This window comes from Mya arenaria, chromosome 14, assembly GCF_026914265.1.
Source record: "Mya arenaria isolate MELC-2E11 chromosome 14, ASM2691426v1".
Classification (NCBI taxonomy): Eukaryota; Metazoa; Mollusca; class Bivalvia; order Myida; family Myidae; genus Mya; species Mya arenaria.
Window position 1 is genome coordinate 22,480,715 of NC_069135.1, and position 16,489 is coordinate 22,497,203.

Below are 16,489 nucleotides of genomic sequence, written 5' to 3' on the forward strand. Positions count from 1 at the left end.
AACAGGGGCACCTTCTGGTAGTATCTCAAAATGGACATCAAGACTTGACAGGGGCACCTTCTCTTGGTATCTCAAAATGGACATCAAGACTTAAAAGGGGCACCTTCTGGTGGTTTCTCAAAATTGTACATCAAGACTTGACAGGGGCACCTTCTGGTGGTTTCTCAAAATGGACATCAAGACTTGACGGGGGCGCCTTCTGGTGGTTTCTCAAAATGGACATCAAGACTTGACAGGGGCACCTTCTCTTGGTATCTCAAAATGGACATCAAGACTTGACAGGGGCACCTTCTCTTGGTATCTCAAAATGGACATCAAGACTTGACAGGGGCACCTTCTGGTGGTTTCTCAAAATGGACATCAAGACTTGACAGGGGCACCTTCTCTTGGTATCTCAAAATGGACATCAAGACTTGACAGGGGCACCTTCTCTTGGTATCTCAAAATGGACATCAAGACTTGACAGGGGCACCTTCTCTTGGTATCTAAAATGGATATCAAGACTTGACAGGGGCACCTTCTCTTGGTATCTCAAAATGGACATCAAGACTTGACAGGGGCACCTTCTCTTGGTATCTCAAAATGGACATCAAGACTTGACAGGGGCACCTTCTGGTGGTATCTCAAAATGGATATCAAGACTTGACAGGGGCACCTTCTGGTGGTATCTCAAAATGGACATCAAGACTTGACAGGGGCACCTTCTGGTAGTATCTCAAAATGGATATCAAGACTTGACAGGGGCACCTTCTGGTAGTATCTCAAAATGGACATCAAGACTTGACAGGGGCACCTTCTGGTAGTATCTCAATATGGACATCAAGACTTGACAGGGGCACCTTCTCTTGGTATCTCAAAATGGACATCAAGACTTGACAGGGGCACCTTCTGGTGGTTTCTCAAAATGGATATCAAGACTTGACAGGGGCACCTTCTTGTGGTTTCTCAAAATGGACATCAAGACTTGACAGGGGCACCTTCTGGTGGTATCTCAAAATGGACATCAAGACTTGACAGGGGCACCTTCTGGTAGTATCTCAAAATGGATATCAAGACTTGACAGGGGCACCTTCTGGTGGTATCTCAAAATGGACATCAAGACTTGACAGGGGCACCTTCTGGTGGTTTCTCAAAATGGACATCAAGACTTGACAGGGGCACCTTCTCTTGGTATCTCAAAATGGACATCAAGACTTGACAGGGGCGCCTTCTCTTGGTATCTCAAAATGGACATCAAGACTTAACAGGGGCACCTTCTGGTGGTATCTCAAAATGGATATCAAGACTTGACAGGGGCACCTTCTGGTGGTATCTCAAAATGGATATCAAGACTTGACAGGGGCACCTTCTCTTGGTATCTCAAAATGGACATCAAGACTTAACAGGGGCACCTTCTTGTGGTATCTCAAAATGGACATCAAGACTTGACAGGGGCACCGCCTGGTGGTTTCTCAAAATGGACATCAAGACTTGATAGGGGCACCTTCTCTTGGTATCTCAAAATGGACATCAAGACTTGACAGGGGCACCTTCTGGTAGAATCTCAAAATGGATATCAAGACTTGACAGGGGCACCTTCTGGTGGTATCTCAAAATGGACATCAAGACTTGACAGGGGCACCTTCTCTTGGTATCTCAAAATGGACATCAAGACTTGACAGGGGCACCTTCTGGTGGTATCTCAAAATGGACATCAAGACTTGACAGGGGCACCTTCTGGTGGTTTCTCAAAATGGACATCAAGACTTGACAGGGGCACCTCCTGGTGATATCTCAAAATGGATATCAAGACTTGACAGGGGCACCTTCTGGTGGTATCTCAAAATGGACATCAAGACTTGACAGGGGCACCTTCTGGTAGTATCTCAAAATGGACATCAAGACTTGACAGGGGCACCTTCTGGTAGTATCTCAAAATGGACATCAAGACTTGACAGGGGCACCTTCTGGTGGTATCTCAAAATGGACATCAAGACTTGACAGGGGCACCTTCTCTTGGTATCTCAAAATGGACATCAAGACTTGACAGGGGTACCTTCTGGTAGTATCTCAAAATGGATATCAAGACTTGACAGGGGCACCTTCTGGTGGTTTCTCAAAATGGACATCAAGACTTGACAGGGGCACCTTCTGGTGGTTTCTCAAAATGGACATCAAGACTTGACAGGGGCACCTTCTCTTGGTATCTCAAAATGGACATCGAGACTTGATAGTGGCACCTTCTCTTGGTATCTCAAAATGGACATCAAGACTTGACAGGGGCACCTTCTGGTGGTATCTCAAAATGGACATCAAGACTTGACAGGGGCACCTTCTGGTGGTATCTCAAAATGGACATCAAGACTTGACAGGGGCACCTTCTAGTGGTTTCTCAAAATGGACATCAAGACTTGACAGGGGCGCCTTCTCTTGGTATCTCAAAATGGACATCAAGACTTGACAGGGGCACCTTCTCTTGGTATCTCAAAATGGACATCAAGACTTGACAGGGGCACCTTCTGGTGGTATCTCAAAATGGACATCAAGACTTGACAGGGGCACCTTCTGGTGGTTTCTCAAAATGGACATCAAGACTTGACTGGGGCACCTCCTGGTGATATCTCAAAATGGATATCAAGACTTGACAGGGGCACCTTCTGGTGGTATCTCAAAATGGACATCAAGACTTGACAGGGGCACCTTCTGGTAGTATCTCAAAATGGACATCAAGACTTGACAGGGGCACCTTCTGGTAGTATCTCAAAATGGACATCAAGACTTGACAGGGGCACCTTCTGGTGGTTTCTCAAAATGGACATCAAGACTTGACAGGGGCACCTTCTGGTGGTATCTCAAAATGGACATCAAGACTTGACAGGGGCACCTTCTGGTAGTATCTCAAAATGGACATCAAGACTTGACAGGGGCACCTTCTGGTGGTTTCTCAAAATGGACATCAAGACTTGACAGGGGCACCTTCTGGTGGTATCTCAAAATGGACATCAAGACTTGACAGGGGCACCTTCTGGTAGTATCTCAAAATGGACATCAAGACTTGACAGGGGCACCTTCTGGTAGTATCTCAAAATGGACATCAAGACTTGACAGGGGCACCTTCTGGTGGTATCTCAAAATGGACATCAAGACTTGACAGGGGCACCTTCTGGTGGTATCTCAAAATGGACATCAAGACTTGACAGGGGCACCTTCTGGTAGTATCTCAAAATGGACATCAAGACTTGACAGGGGCACCTTCTGGTGGTATCTCAAAATGGACATCAAGACTTGACAGGGGCACCTTCTGGTAGTATCTCAAAATGGACATCAAGACTTGACAGGGGCACCTTCTGGTGGTATCTCAAAATGGACATCAAGACTTGATAGGGGCACCTTCTGGTGGTATCTCAAAATGGACATCAAGATTTGACAGGGGCACCTTCTGGTAGTACCTCAAAATGGATATCAAGACTTGACAGGGGCACCTTCTGGTAGTATCTCAAAATGGATATCAAGACTTGACAGGGGCACCTTCTGGTGGTATCTCAAAATGGACATCAAGACTTGACAGGGGCACCTTCTGGTGGTTTCTCAAAATGGACATCAAGACTTGACAGGGGCACCTTCTGGTAGTATCTCAAAATGGACATCAAGACTTGACAGGGGCACCTTCTGGTGGTTTCTCAAAATGGACATCAAGACTTGACAGGGGCACCTTCTGGTGGTATCTCAAAATGGACATCAAGACTTGACAGGGGCACCTTCTGGTAGAATCTCAAAATGGATATCAAGACTTGACAGGGGCACCTTCTGGTGGTATCTCAAAATGGACATCAAGACTTGACAGGGGCACCTTCTCTTGGTATCTCAAAATGGACATCAAGACTTGACAGGGGCACCTTCTGGTGGTATCTCAAAATGGACATCAAGACTTGACAGGGGCACCTTCTGGTGGTTTCTCAAAATGGACATCAAGACTTGATAGGGGCACCTTCTGGTGGTATCTCAAAATGGACATCAAGACTTGACAGGGGCACCTTCTGGTGGTATCTCAAAATGGATATCAAGACTTGACAGGGGCACCTTCTGGTGGTATCTCAAAATGGACATCAAGACTTGACAGGGGCACCTTCTGGTAGTATCTCAAAATGGACATCAAGACTTGACAGGGGCACCTTCTGGTAGTATCTCAAAATGGACATCAAGACTTGACAGGGGCACCTTCTGGTGGTTTCTCAAAATGGACATCAAGACTTGACAGGGGCACCTTCTGGTGGTATCTCAAAATGGACATCAAGACTTGACAGGGGCACCTTCTGGTAGTATCTCAAAATGGACATCAAGACTTGACAGGGGCACCTTCTGGTGGTTTCTCAAAATGGACATCAAGACTTGACAGGGGCACCTTCTGGTGGTATCTCAAAATGGACATCATGACTTGACAGGGGCACCTTCTGGTAGTATCTCAAAATGGACATCAAGACTTGACAGGGGCACCTTCTGGTAGTATCTCAAAATGGACATCAAGACTTGACAGGGGCACCTTCTGGTGGTATCTCAAAATGGACATCAAGACTTGACAGGGGCACCTTCTGGTGGTATCTCAAAATGGACATCAAGACTTGACAGGGGCACCTTCTGGTAGTATCTCAAAATGGACATCAAGACTTGACAGGGGCACCTTCTGGTGGTATCTCAAAATGGACATCAAGACTTGACAGGGGCACCTTCTGGTAGTATCTCAAAATGGACATCAAGACTTGACAGGGGCACCTTCTGGTGGTATCTCAAAATGGACATCAAGACTTGATAGGGGCACCTTCTGGTGGTATCTCAAAATGGACATCAAGATTTGACAGGGGCACCTTCTGGTAGTACCTCAAAATGGATATCAAGACTTGACAGGGGCACCTTCTGGTAGTATCTCAAAATGGATATCAAGACTTGACAGGGGCACCTTCTGGTGGTATCTCAAAATGGACATCAAGACTTGACAGGGGCACCTTCTGGTGGTTTCTCAAAATGGACATCAAGACTTGACAGGGGCACCTTCTCTTGGTATCTCAAAATGGATATCAAGACTTGACAGGGGCGCCTTCTCTTGGTATCTCAAAATGGACATCAAGACTTAACAGGGGCACCTTCTGGTGGTATCTCAAAATGGATATCAAGACTTGACAGGGGCACCTTCTGGTGTTATCTCAAAATGGATATCAAGACTTGACAGGGGCACCTTCTCTTGGTATCTCAAAATGGACATCAAGACTTAACAGGGGCACCTTCTTGTGGTATCTCAAAATGGATATCAAGACTTGACAGGGGCACCTTCTGGTGGTTTCTCAAAATGGACATCAAGACTTGATAGGGGCACCTTCTCTTGGTATCTCAAAATGGACATCAAGACTTGACAGGGGCACCTTCTGGTAGTATCTCAAAATGGATATCAAGACTTGACAGGGGCACCTTCTGGTGGTATCTCAAAATGGACATCAAGACTTGACAGGGGCACCTTCTCTTGGTATCTCAAAATGGACATCAAGACTTGACAGGGGCACCTTCTGGTGGTATCTCAAAATGGACATCAAGACTTGACAGGGGCACCTTCTGGTAGTATCTCAAAATGGACATCAAGACTTGACAGGGGCACCATCTGGTGGTATCTCAAAATGGACATCAAGACTTGACAGGGGCACCTTCTGGTGGTATCTCAAAATGGACATCAAGACTTGACAGGGGCACCTTCTGGTGGTATCTCAAAATGGACATCAAGACTTGACAGGGGCACCTTCTGGTAGTATCTCAAAATGGACATCAAGACTTGACAGGGGCACCTTCTGGTGGTATCTCAAAATGGACATCAAGACTTGACAGGGGCACCTTCTGGTAGTATCTCAAAATGGACATCAAGACTTGACAGGGGCACCTTCTGGTGGTATCTCAAAATGGACATCAAGACTTGATAGGGGCACCTTCTGGTGGTATCTCAAAATGGAAATCAAGATTTGACAGGGGCACCTTCTGGTAGTACCTCAAAATGGATATCAAGACTTGACAGGGGCACCTTCTGGTGGTATCTCAAAATGGACATCAAGACTTGACAGGGGCACCTTCTGGTGGTATCTCAAAATGGATATCAAGACTTGACAGGGGCACCTTCTTGTGGTATCTCAAAATGGACATCAAGACTTGACAGGGGCACCTTCTCTTGGTATCTCAAAATGGACATCAAGACTTGACAGGGGCACCTTCTGGTGGTATCTCAAAATGGACATCAAGACTTGACAGGGGCACCTTCTGGTGGTATCTCAAAATGGACATCAAGACTTGACAGGGGCACCTTCTGGTGGTATCTCAAAATGGACATCAAGACTTGATAGGGGCACCTTCTCTTGGTATCTCAAAATGGACATCAAGACTTGACAGGGGCACCTTCTGGTGGTATCTCAAAATGGATATCAAGACTTGACAGGGGCACCTTCTGGTGGTTTCTCAAAATGGACATCAAGACTTGACAGGGGCACCTTCTCTTGGTATCTCAAAATGGACATCAATACTTAACAGGGGCGCCATCTCGATGTATCTCAAAAACAACACCAAAACTAGACATGGGCGCCTTTTCGTTGTATTTCAAAATGGACACCAATACTATTGACACCAAAACTAGACAGGGGCGCCTTCTTGATGCTACACTAAATGAACACCAAGACTTAACAGGGGCTCCTTCTCGTAGTACCTCAAGATGAACACCAAGTAGAGACAGTGGCATTTCTGGTTGTAACTGTTCTGGTGTTATATTCTCCTGAGTTTTCATCTATATTGAATAAATTTATTGCAGGAATAGCCCTTTGCCCAGTGGAGACATGAATGAAAAGGTGAGTAGGAAAGGATATATGTATTTCTGTAATAACTGAATATACACACTTTAGCTCATTATAAACAACGGCAGTTCAATCACACAATTGACATGACATAATAACTATTTTTGATTACAAGTTACAAAGGAATAGCAATCTATAAAATCGTGAACACAGATACTTATTGAAACTACTATATCAATTATCCCCTGTCATGAATACATAAATAGCCATCTTTTAAAAACACAATAAAATACCATCAACGACAGCAGGAACAACAGTACCAGCAGCATTAAAAAATCACAATCATTACCACACTTTATCACCATCATTGTATGTTGTATTCGAGCGGATGGTTTCATGCGCATGCGCGGATTCATTTCCTGTGCATGCGCAGAAATTAAGCAATACCTTCTTCAGTTGTATGCTGTTTGTTACTTTCTTTTGATTTAACTATCCTATTCATGTTCTCTTCGTATTTCTATCATATCGTAACCTTAATCCTGATGTTTATTCCTGTTTCGTCTTTATCTGGTCCTAAATTAAAACTTATTTGTATTGCTATTATACTATTATACGGTTGGGGGGTGGGGGTCATATTTGATTTTAAATTAATATTATCATATGTGTCCCTAGTGGTGCTTTAGTTAAACGGGTTAAATACAACTATTTGTAATGTGTTGATTTGATGTGTGTGTTTCGCGTGTTGAAGAAAAAATCGCGCGTACAAATCCATTTCCCAAATAAATCATTTTCATTCCGAATCACGTGATCTGTGTGATGATTGGATCCCTGTCAATTACATAATACATACTGTATCTAAAAACGACAAATTTGCTCTGATCCAGAGTGGCAAAATTAATCGCCTTTTCAATAGACGTGACGATGTTTATAGAACCATCTTAAATAATCACAAACTGTTTTGTTAAAGGTTCTATTCATATGCCTTTAAAACAGTATATATATATATATATATATATATATATATATATATATATATATATATATATATATATATATATATATATATATATATATATATATATATAATGCACAATCTCTTCACGCATTTGAAAAAGATTTATTTCTCCAAATAATCTTATGATAAACGTAAAAGTACATTTATTAAGTACATAGTATTCTTCATTTTAAAATGCGATGCTTTTTACTCTTATATATTGCCACTTCCACCAAAAGACAGCAAATTGCGTTATTGTTTCTCATATGTCATAGTATGCATAAATCATGCGGAAAGCGGAAATTTCCATGATACGCATAATACGTTGGCGTTAAATACCATCTAACTGCAGACCAATCAGTTAGCAAGTCGTTGACATCATAACACACTACTTAGTACTAATTTATCTAGTTTTGGTAAATGTCTGATAAGTATACCTGTTTTATAACAATTTATAACTTGGAGAAAATTACCCACAATTAGATCTACGACAAAAAGCAATACATAATAAACATTCGGGAGTTTTATTATTCGTGAACACTGAATGGTGAAATAAAGCTGTGGCCACGTGGATAAACATATATACCAATGCTTCAAACCGTTTATTAGTACATCAACTATTCAGTGACTACAAATATTAGGTGTAACAGTGCCAGATATGAAAAGCTCCGAAGACTCTAAATTGTAAGTACACATTTACATCAATTAACAAATGATTATTGGATCGATTTCAAAATGTTTAAAACACATAACTAGTTTTAAAAAAAATACTTCAACTATCAAGCCCCAATTTCTGAAATTTCTTTAGCTTAACGGGCTTAAGTAGCTTATTTCAATTAGCCAAATTCATTCTGAAATTTGATTTCGATAAATAAAAAATGGTGTTTGTCGAAAAACATTAAGACACCTTAAAAAAAAAGTTTATATCACGCGAATAAAAAAATAAAAAAAGCCTTTCATGTCAAAAGGAACTTGGGGGGGGGGGGAGATTCTCTATTTCCTCCAATATGAAAAAACCCAGTTATAATCAGAACATAATACAAAAAAACCCATATAAAACAAAACCTTACATGTACTTAAATATCGGTCCTAAGAAAGGGCCGAGTAGTCACGATTTGTTTATGTCAGGAAGGAGTAGTCACAATTTGTTTATGTCAGGGCCGAGTAGTCACGATTTGTTCATGTCAGGGCCGAGTAGTCACGATTTGTTTATGTCAGGGCCGAGTAGTCACAATTTGTTTATGTCAGGGCCGAGAAGTCACGATTTGTTTATGTCAGGGCCGAGTAGTCACGATTTGTTTATGTCAGGAAGGAGTAGTCACAATTTGTTTTTGTCAGGGCCGAGTAGTCACGATTTGTTTATGTCAGGGCCGAGTAGTCACGATTTGTTTATGTCAGGGCCGAGTAGTCACGATTTGTTTATGTCAGGGCCGAGTAGTCACGATTTGTTTATGTCAGGGCCGAGTAGTCACGATTTGTTTATGTCAGGGCCGAGTAGTCACAATTTGTTTATGTCAGGGCCGAGTAGTCACGATTTGTTTATGTCAGGAAGGAGTAGTCACGATTTGTTTATGTCAGGGCCGAGTAGTCACAATTTGTTTATGTCAGGGCCGAGCAGTCACGATTTGTTTATGTCAGGGCCGAGTAGTCACGATTTGTTTATGTCAGGGCCGAGTAGTCACAATTTGTTTATGTCAGGGCCGAGTAGTCACGATTTGTTTATGTCAGGAAGGAGTAGTCACGATTTGTTTATGTCAGGGCCGAGTAGTCACGATTTGTTTATGTCAGGGCCGAGAAGTCACGATTTGTTTATGTCAGGGCCGAGTAGTCACGATTTGTTTATGTCAGGGTCGAGTAGTCACGATTTGTTTATTGTTTATGTCAGGGTCAAGTAGTCACGATTTGTTTATGTCAGGGCCGTGTCGTCACGATTTGTTATGTCAGGTCCGAATAGTTACGATTGATTCCATGTGAAGGCCAAAACGTGGAGATTAGTTTTATGTTAGAGTCTAGTACCTAAAATAGTTCTGTGTAAGGGCCGAATAGATTCTTTTGGTTCTATGTGAGAACCGAGTAGTAATGATTGGGTTGTGTTCGGGCCAAGTGTTTACAATTGTTTAATGAAGGGCCGAGTAGTTACGATTGGTTCTAAGTGAGAACCGAGTAATAACGATTTGTTCTTTATGATGCACTAGTAGTTTTGACCTGTGTTCTGTGACATTCATAACACTGGTAGTCTCCGTTATCATTCGCCTTTAGTAAATAAAATGTTTATTCTTAATAATTTATTTAAATATAAATTATTTGCAAAAATAAGTATATCTTTCTTATAGAGATAAGAAAAGGGGAAGTTCCGTGTCGTACATCAGTGCCTTGTTCCCTTTTAATGAGGTTATCACCAATGTTGGATGCGGTAAGTTTTCACGCTTTCTTACATTTTATCTTTTAAGTGGCCGTATTAGTTTAACTTAATACGATTCATTTTAAGAATTTTGCTTTTATTTCCAGCTTTTCTTTCTTCTCTTTTTTCAAAATACTTTGATCTCATTTTCCTGGTTAGTTTTGTCATTTTTCATTGCTAAAATGTAGAAATGATCTTTTTTAATTAAACATGTTTACTCCTGATTTGAACAAACTCTATCGGAGATATACTAACGGTTTTGGCGTGTTTTATTGAAAAAAAGTTGTAAGTTTAAACTTTCCCAATCAATATTCCTGTAAGAATCTTTCTCTCCGACCAGGACATTAATTTATTTTATGTTTTTTTTTTTATTGAAGGTCGATATTTCCGAGTGAACTATCTAAGTCGTTCAGGGAAATGGTTGCATTTTGCAAAGCTCTTGGCAGTGGTATTTATTCCACTTTTCAGCGGATGGGCTTTCACTCTGTACTCGATCACAGACAATGTCATTGAAAAGGATTACACTGTTGATGTGGGTATTATTTTTGCTCGTGACTTCTTTTTTAAACACCTGTATTTCGCTGAATGTCTGTTAAGGTTTGATTATTGTATCACATAACAAGCAAATAGTTAAGGTTAGATATCTACCATAAGGATGTGAAAATGTGTTTGAGTTTATATCTATGTTTAATTCAAATTGATTGACCATCGTATTATTCTTGCATGGATTACAGTTATGAATAAGACCATAATAACACTCGTATTTGATATGTTTAAGGGAAGTAATACGACAAAGAACTACAATGGTAATATAGCAATAGTATTAATATGTTCCTTAAACAACGTCATGTCAGTATAGAAAAGCTCTCTAAAAATTTGTAGCTTCAAAATGAAACTTTACCAGTAGCAGTATTGTATTAATGATGAATAGGTTACTTAAATGTTTGGCAACAGTTTCAATTGTGCTGCGCTTAATCTAAAGAGAATTTCAAGTTGTTGTGTGTAACAAATGATTTCATATTATAACCTTAGGATCCGTTATGCTGGAATATCGCAGCTGTCCCTCTCTAATTTGCTTGGAATCGAATCATTGACCATGGTATATTTCCTAATTCCGGCTTGTTTCTCATTTAGTCGTATAATTATATACATAAACGGGTCGAAATTTATTACGTTTTTAAAACCAAATTTTACTGAGTAAAGTTAATTAAGTCATTACTTTCACAACAATAATTAAATGCCCATAATAAAGAATTATAATTTGTAAAGTACATCACAAAACATTAATGCAAAGAAAATTATAGGGTTAGGGTAAGGTTAAGGGTTGGTCAAAACATTAAAATAATAAGCCTTGCTTAAAGTCATAAGGTAAGGGTCCGAACGGCCGACATGGCTATGATGATTACAATTAAATACTACCGGAAATAGACTGGGAATTATAACAAAATAAAATGTAAATACGGAACGATTCCTAATGGCTTCTACATGACACCCACAAAAAAGCTGTGAATACCAATGGCACAATGTAAACTAAACGAACATACCCAGTAGTCAAAAAATCAATTTCATATAAACCCCATGTAGAGTACAAGTTCAGGGATCAAACGTCGAACATTCATAGGATGGTTTGAAATAAATTCTACTGGACTCAATTTCTCTTTAGCTTATAATTATAACGACAGGGCGTCTTTTATCATTGTAGGCGCAGGGAACGATGCTTAGGGCCTTATATCTAGGACGGCTTATCTTTCACATACAGAAAGAGAGGGATATGTCAACTCTGTACATAAGCAAAATAGGTCCGGGAACCAAATCCTTCCTTATTGAGGAATACGATAAAACTGACAATGCATTTGCGGAGATGTGGGATTGGCCGTTGGAATTTGCGACTAACCCGAGCAAAAACTTCAGGACGAAAAAGAAGCTGCTGAATTACATCAATGCTCACCGTACGGCTCTAGACCCTGCAAACTCCAGTGTTTTTAATGAGATACAATTTTACATGGATATAATTGATTTTCTGATGGAATGGATGGTGGACAACATCAAAGACAGTGGTTTTGGGAATACCTGGAAGACGCTGGTGGTGTTTCAGAAGATCACAAGATGTACGTTAGATTCCGGAGCAGAACGAGCTTATGGAGCCATGTTCTATGCGCATGGCAATTTTCCGAATGATTCTTTCTACGAGTTTTACTCTCGCCGACTTTCGAGGTTTATCTACAACTACAGAAGTGCAACATATTATTCAGATTTGGTTGACCCTCTTCTTGACGAGCGAACTGATCAAAAAGTCTACACAGAGTCTATTAGAAACTTGAGGTATGAAGTGAAAAGAAGTAATTCCAATGCAGATTATACGTCTCTAGAAAAGGCCCAAGCATATTTTGATAATGCTACGTTCAGGATTGACTATCTCTATGCGCTGCAAGAAAAGATTGCTAATAGAGTTGTGCGTCGAATTAACACAACAATTACGAAATATACAACGGATATAGCCATCTACAGCGTTGTTGCGGCTGTAATTGTTGCAGTTTGCCCTGTCATAGTATTTTTTCTCGAAAGTTTGACAAGCAATATGCAGTCGTTCTCTAAAACCTTAGTCAAAGCCTCAACGAACCTCAACGAAGAGAAAAGCAGGACAGATTCGCTCATATACCAAATGTTGCCGAAATCAGTTGCAGATCGGCTTAAACGAAATTCAAAGGTGGATTCCGAATTTTTCAAATCGGCGACTGTCATGTTCACCAGCATTGTTAGTTTCACCCAACTCAGTATAGAATACACGCCGATGGATTTGGTAGAACTCCTGAATGTCTTGTATACGACAATGGACAGCAGATTGGAAAAACACGATGTTTATAAAGTGGAGACCATCAATGATACATACATGGTTGTTTCAGGTATATTTTGGAGAACAACACTTGCGTATTCAATGCTTTCATTAATAAACTATATTAAGTCCAAAAGCACGTTTAATGATATGTTGAGAACGAAAGATTGATGAAATACAGTGTTAAATTATAAGTACAAAGCGCTCAAGCAATGTTATGAGGAATCTGGTATCTTTGATATTTCTTTATGGTTCTTGAAAATGAAAGTAAAGGCTTAAATCATGAATGGATTTAATGTGTTTGATATTGGTATGTTCCAGTTAGTTTAATACTAATTATCCTTTGAAACTTTTATAAATTAGTATAACCGCCGTACTAGTGGTCTAAAGGTGGTAAAGAAATGTTTTCGATACAATGCGTGTTCGGAACCAATGCCCTATTTGTTTTAAGGTGTTCCCCTTCCAAATGGCGCCAGACACGCGACGGAGATAGCTTATCTCGCCCTCGACATTGTCAGCATGCTGAAACAGCAGGCGATTCCCGTGCCGCGTATCAAAGCACCCATCCAGCTCCTTGTAGGAGTAAGCTCAGGTGTGTTATATTAATCATTTAACCAAAGATATCCGTTTGAAATGATAACTAGGTTTTATGTTTGAATTTTTAACAATTGATGTTTTAATTTTGCTTATATACGTGAACATGTTTGATCATTATGAAAATAACTCACTAACTGGTATAGTTTTTGAACGTACTGTTTGCTAATTAAGTATGTAAAGGGAATGACTTGAATATGCAAACTATATTGAGAAATTACACTATATTAACAATACATGTACGTGCTATTTCATATTTCAACTGAAATCGTACAAAAATCTATAGCTGAAATATTACAAAAATATGCAACTTGTTTGTCATAATTATTGATTGTGTATTAAAGTACAATATAACCGCTATATAAAAAAAACCATCAGGTATTTACCCACTTACGCCTCTTTTGTTCTACACATGGTAGGAACCGTCATGCGGTGAATATAGCATCCCGTATGCGCCCCTGCAGACTTTGTAACATAGTAACGCAATTACGCCTCTTGTGTTTTATTTATAGGTTCCGTGTCTGCCGGAGTGGTAGGAACCGTCATGCTACGTTACTGTCTATTTGGCGATACGGTGAATATTGCATCCCGAATGCGGTCATGTGGACTGCGTAAGTGTAACATTACTCCTTCGCTAAATACTGTAAAAGAACCTACAGACAATGACACGTACAGTATCCATAAATGTACAATGATCTTATCTTGTGACGTAAAACGTTTATCACAAGTTGCCAGTTATAAGATATTAAGTTTTGATGCTTCGACAAAGATGTTATTGAAGTTATATAATTACGGAATTTAAGCATAAGAAAAGCTTTCGGAATTAAGTTGTAAATCTTTAGAATATTCATAATAATAAGTTCTAAAACTGATTAATTGCAAAACCGGTGATTAAAGTAATTAAAAAAGTGCAATAATCAAGAAACTAATTTAAGATCATCAACAGTTATTGTTGTCAAATGATGCATTTATTTCATTCCAATGAAATCCGTGATTAGAATACGTCTGTATATATCATTTTTTTTCAGCGAACATGATACATATCAGCGATTCAACATACATAAACCTCAAGAAAACTGGGAACTTTACCATAAAGAGTCGAGGCTGCATAACTGTCAAAGTATGTAATAACAATGACCAATTATGTTATAATACTGTTTTATTTTTAAATTGTGATTCTTCTTAAGAACGATCAAAACTGTAATGTTTTTTTTTGTATGTAGTATTTGTTTATCCATTTGTTGATAAATAAAGTGCACCCCACAATGGAGTAATTATTCATATTAATTTAGTCCTTTGAATTCATAGAATATTCCTTAAGCCAATGCTGCGGTCGTTGACAACATGACGTGACCATTTTTTCATGCAATTCTGCTTTTGATCGTATTTAAGGGTAAAGGGGATATGAATACATATTGGCTCGTTGACGCGCAACAACCCAGAACTGGAGACTCAGCTAGTGATGTATGGCAGCTTCCAGGAGAGGCCGACAGAATGTCACTTGCCAGTCCACCAGATGTGGCTAATGAAACCAGAAGCGAAAATCCAAGGAGGTACGGAAAGAAAGCACATAGGAAATTTTCATCGGTCCGGATGGGGAGCGGGCCCAGGGAGGGCGGCTCTTGGGAGATACGTGAAGAATGGGCATCCAAATGATAGGTCAAGGGGAATATTTCTACGTAGAATTTGATGTTCTGTTGAAGGAACTATCAAACTCTGGTATCAGTTCATCATAATGATGTTAACACAAATATTGCTGTTGTTGTTGTTGTTGTTGTTGTTGTTGCTCTTTGTTGATATTTTTCGTTTTAAAAAAATCTGTTTTATATAAAAAAAGGTTTATATTGGAGACGAAAGGTTGGTTGAAATGAAAATATCTTAAGATTTCTACTAGTAGCTATTTTATACATGCTTGTTCAATGCGTACTAATAAGTGACTTAATATAAAGAGACACCCAAAGCAAATTACTTTTGATCTCTATATTAACTTTTTTAACTTAAGAGATCATGTCTAAACAAATTAAGCAAATTATATACTTAAATATTATAATAATCATTTAACTTAATTATACATCGATGTTTATTCGTTTGAAAATAAAATAAATCGACGGTTTCGTCACGATCGCCTACTTTTGGAGTTGTTTTCTTTTCCTTCTTATAAATCAATCAGTACTACATCCTGATGCATACGATATGAACAAAGAAGAAAGCGATAAACCGCCAATCATCGTCTTAATGCGTATCAAAAGTTTCGAGTCGATGCTAAAATTGTCTTGAAAATATATAAACAAAGAACGAACCGTCGTAATTTGGATCATGTTTTTCTTAATCTGCACTATTCATACTCATAACGATTTGACAAATATCACTTACACTTTTACATGTGTCCTCAATTATATTTGCATGACCACCATTTCAATGTCAGAGCAGTCAATGATAGTTTTGGTTTAATTTGGACAATTTAAGGCCATACCTCAGAGGTTACGTTGGCTGTTTATTTAAACTATCCCAGAATTTATTATCGTAAACATTGAAACCAGGTTTGGTGAAATGGGTAAAATGTAATTCAACGGCGGACAATGTTAATGTGGTCCCCTAAAGGGCTGTAATTAATTATATACTACAGTCTGTTTATCGGTCGTGTACCATTATCATATTACACAAAGTTATGAACAGGTTTATATGAAATAAGATATACGCCGAGATAAGTGTTTTGGAGATTTATGTTTGTTTAAGTTAGCTTGCTTTGTGTTAACAATTTAATACGATACAAGGAGATTACTCAGAACGGAACTACGTGAGCAATGATTGACATCGCTTGTCGCATAAAGATGCGAGTCCGTCCATCCACCTTGTGTGCAATTTCGTAATAC

General features: G+C 39.4%; 1 protein-coding gene across 1 annotated transcript; it reads left to right on the plus strand.

Moving 5' to 3' along the window:
- The first annotated feature begins 10,623 nt into the window (after positions 1 to 10,623).
- On the plus strand, positions 10,624 to 15,272 carry LOC128215917 (receptor-type guanylate cyclase gcy-21-like). Its single transcript, XM_052922522.1, has 6 exons — positions 10,624 to 10,721; positions 11,892 to 13,092; positions 13,474 to 13,614; positions 14,129 to 14,227; positions 14,645 to 14,736; positions 15,009 to 15,272. Exons 2-6 carry the CDS (start codon positions 11,904 to 11,906, stop codon positions 15,270 to 15,272), a joined length of 1,785 nt encoding a protein of 594 aa, XP_052778482.1. The 5' UTR covers positions 10,624 to 10,721; positions 11,892 to 11,903.
- The last annotated feature ends 1,217 nt before the right edge of the window (positions 15,273 to 16,489 follow it).

What these genes read in the sequence shown, in the direction of transcription:
- LOC128215917 (XM_052922522.1), top strand. Translation starts at nt 11,904, where the DNA reads ATGCTTAGGGCCTTATATCTAGGACGGCTTATCTTTCACATACAGAAA. An exon ending in TACATACATGGTTGTTTCAG is followed by an intron (nt 13,093 to 13,473) that starts GTATATTTTGGA and finishes ATTTGTTTTAAG; the next exon opens with GTGTTCCCCTTCCAAATGGC. An exon ending in GAGGCTGCATAACTGTCAAA is followed by an intron (nt 14,737 to 15,008) that starts GTATGTAATAAC and finishes ATCGTATTTAAG; the next exon opens with GGTAAAGGGGATATGAATAC.